At 33.9% G+C, this 867-nt stretch overlaps 1 protein-coding gene across 1 annotated transcript in view; it reads right to left on the reverse strand.

The window, feature by feature from the left end:
* Positions 1 to 690, reverse strand: part of LOC107579774 (disco-interacting protein 2 homolog B-A-like) — a gene marked incomplete at its 3' end in the record, with an annotated part of 2,912 nt that extends 2,222 nt beyond the window's left edge. The window contains exons 1-2 of the mRNA XM_016265569.1: positions 514 to 690; positions 277 to 388 (exon numbers count right to left, since the gene is read on the reverse strand). Of these exons, the coding sequence (XP_016121055.1) occupies positions 277 to 388; positions 514 to 690 (289 nt within the window). The remainder of the gene's footprint in view (positions 1 to 276; positions 389 to 513) is intronic.
* Between the last annotated feature and the right edge of the window lie 177 nt (positions 691 to 867).

Genomic DNA, 867 nt, shown 5'->3' on the forward strand with positions numbered 1-867 from the left:
TGCATGTTACTGGACAGTTTATGTTAGTTAACATTGTTATTTTATGTAACATGGAAACTCGTTAGTGCTTAAAGTGACTGTATTGTGGTGATGAGTCTGCTATTAGTCAAGCTGTTACACAAAACTAAAAGTTGTTTCAATGAAAGAGCAAACCCTGATCCAATGTATATGCTAAATTATCATATCATATCATATGACTTGATCCAATTATTATACATGTAAAGTACAGAATGTTCTACACAGTAGCTGTATTGAAAATTGACTGGTATGTGTTACCTGTGTCTATTATGATGGGCCATGTTTTTATGTTGACTGTAGCTGCTGCTTCTTTAGATCTGAGGATCTTCGTTAAAACCTGAGTAGTGAGAATGCAAGCAGCCTTGCTGACCTGAGGAAACCAGGAGAGAGACGCAAGAAAAGTGAACCATGTGTTCGGCTGCTGAAAAGCCAAATAAAGTTAAAAGAAAACACAACCAAAAAAAGGTGTTAAGAGATGCAAACACAGAGACTTACATCGATGATCATGCGGACAGTGGGCAGAGTGGCAGAGAGGTTCTGTGGGTGTGGAGGCCTCACGGTGACAGGAATGCAACCAGCATACAAACAGCCATAAAATGCTGCGATCAGATCTATACCTGCATACACAGAGAATTCATATGCAGCGCGTGACCAACTGAAAACCCCTTGCATATTGTACTTTATTTTTAAATCATTATATAATATATTATTAATGTATCACTATTACATTATAATTATAATTTAATTATTTTTATTCATACATTCGTTTTTTATGATCATTTTCTATATTTACTTCTGGATTTACATAAATAAATAAATAAATATATATATATATATATATATATATAT

Source organism: Sinocyclocheilus grahami, unplaced genomic scaffold (assembly GCF_001515645.1).
Source record: "Sinocyclocheilus grahami isolate Dianchi unplaced genomic scaffold, SAMN03320097.WGS_v1.1 scaffold20069.1, whole genome shotgun sequence".
In the NCBI taxonomy this organism is placed as follows: domain Eukaryota; kingdom Metazoa; phylum Chordata; class Actinopteri; order Cypriniformes; family Cyprinidae; genus Sinocyclocheilus; species Sinocyclocheilus grahami.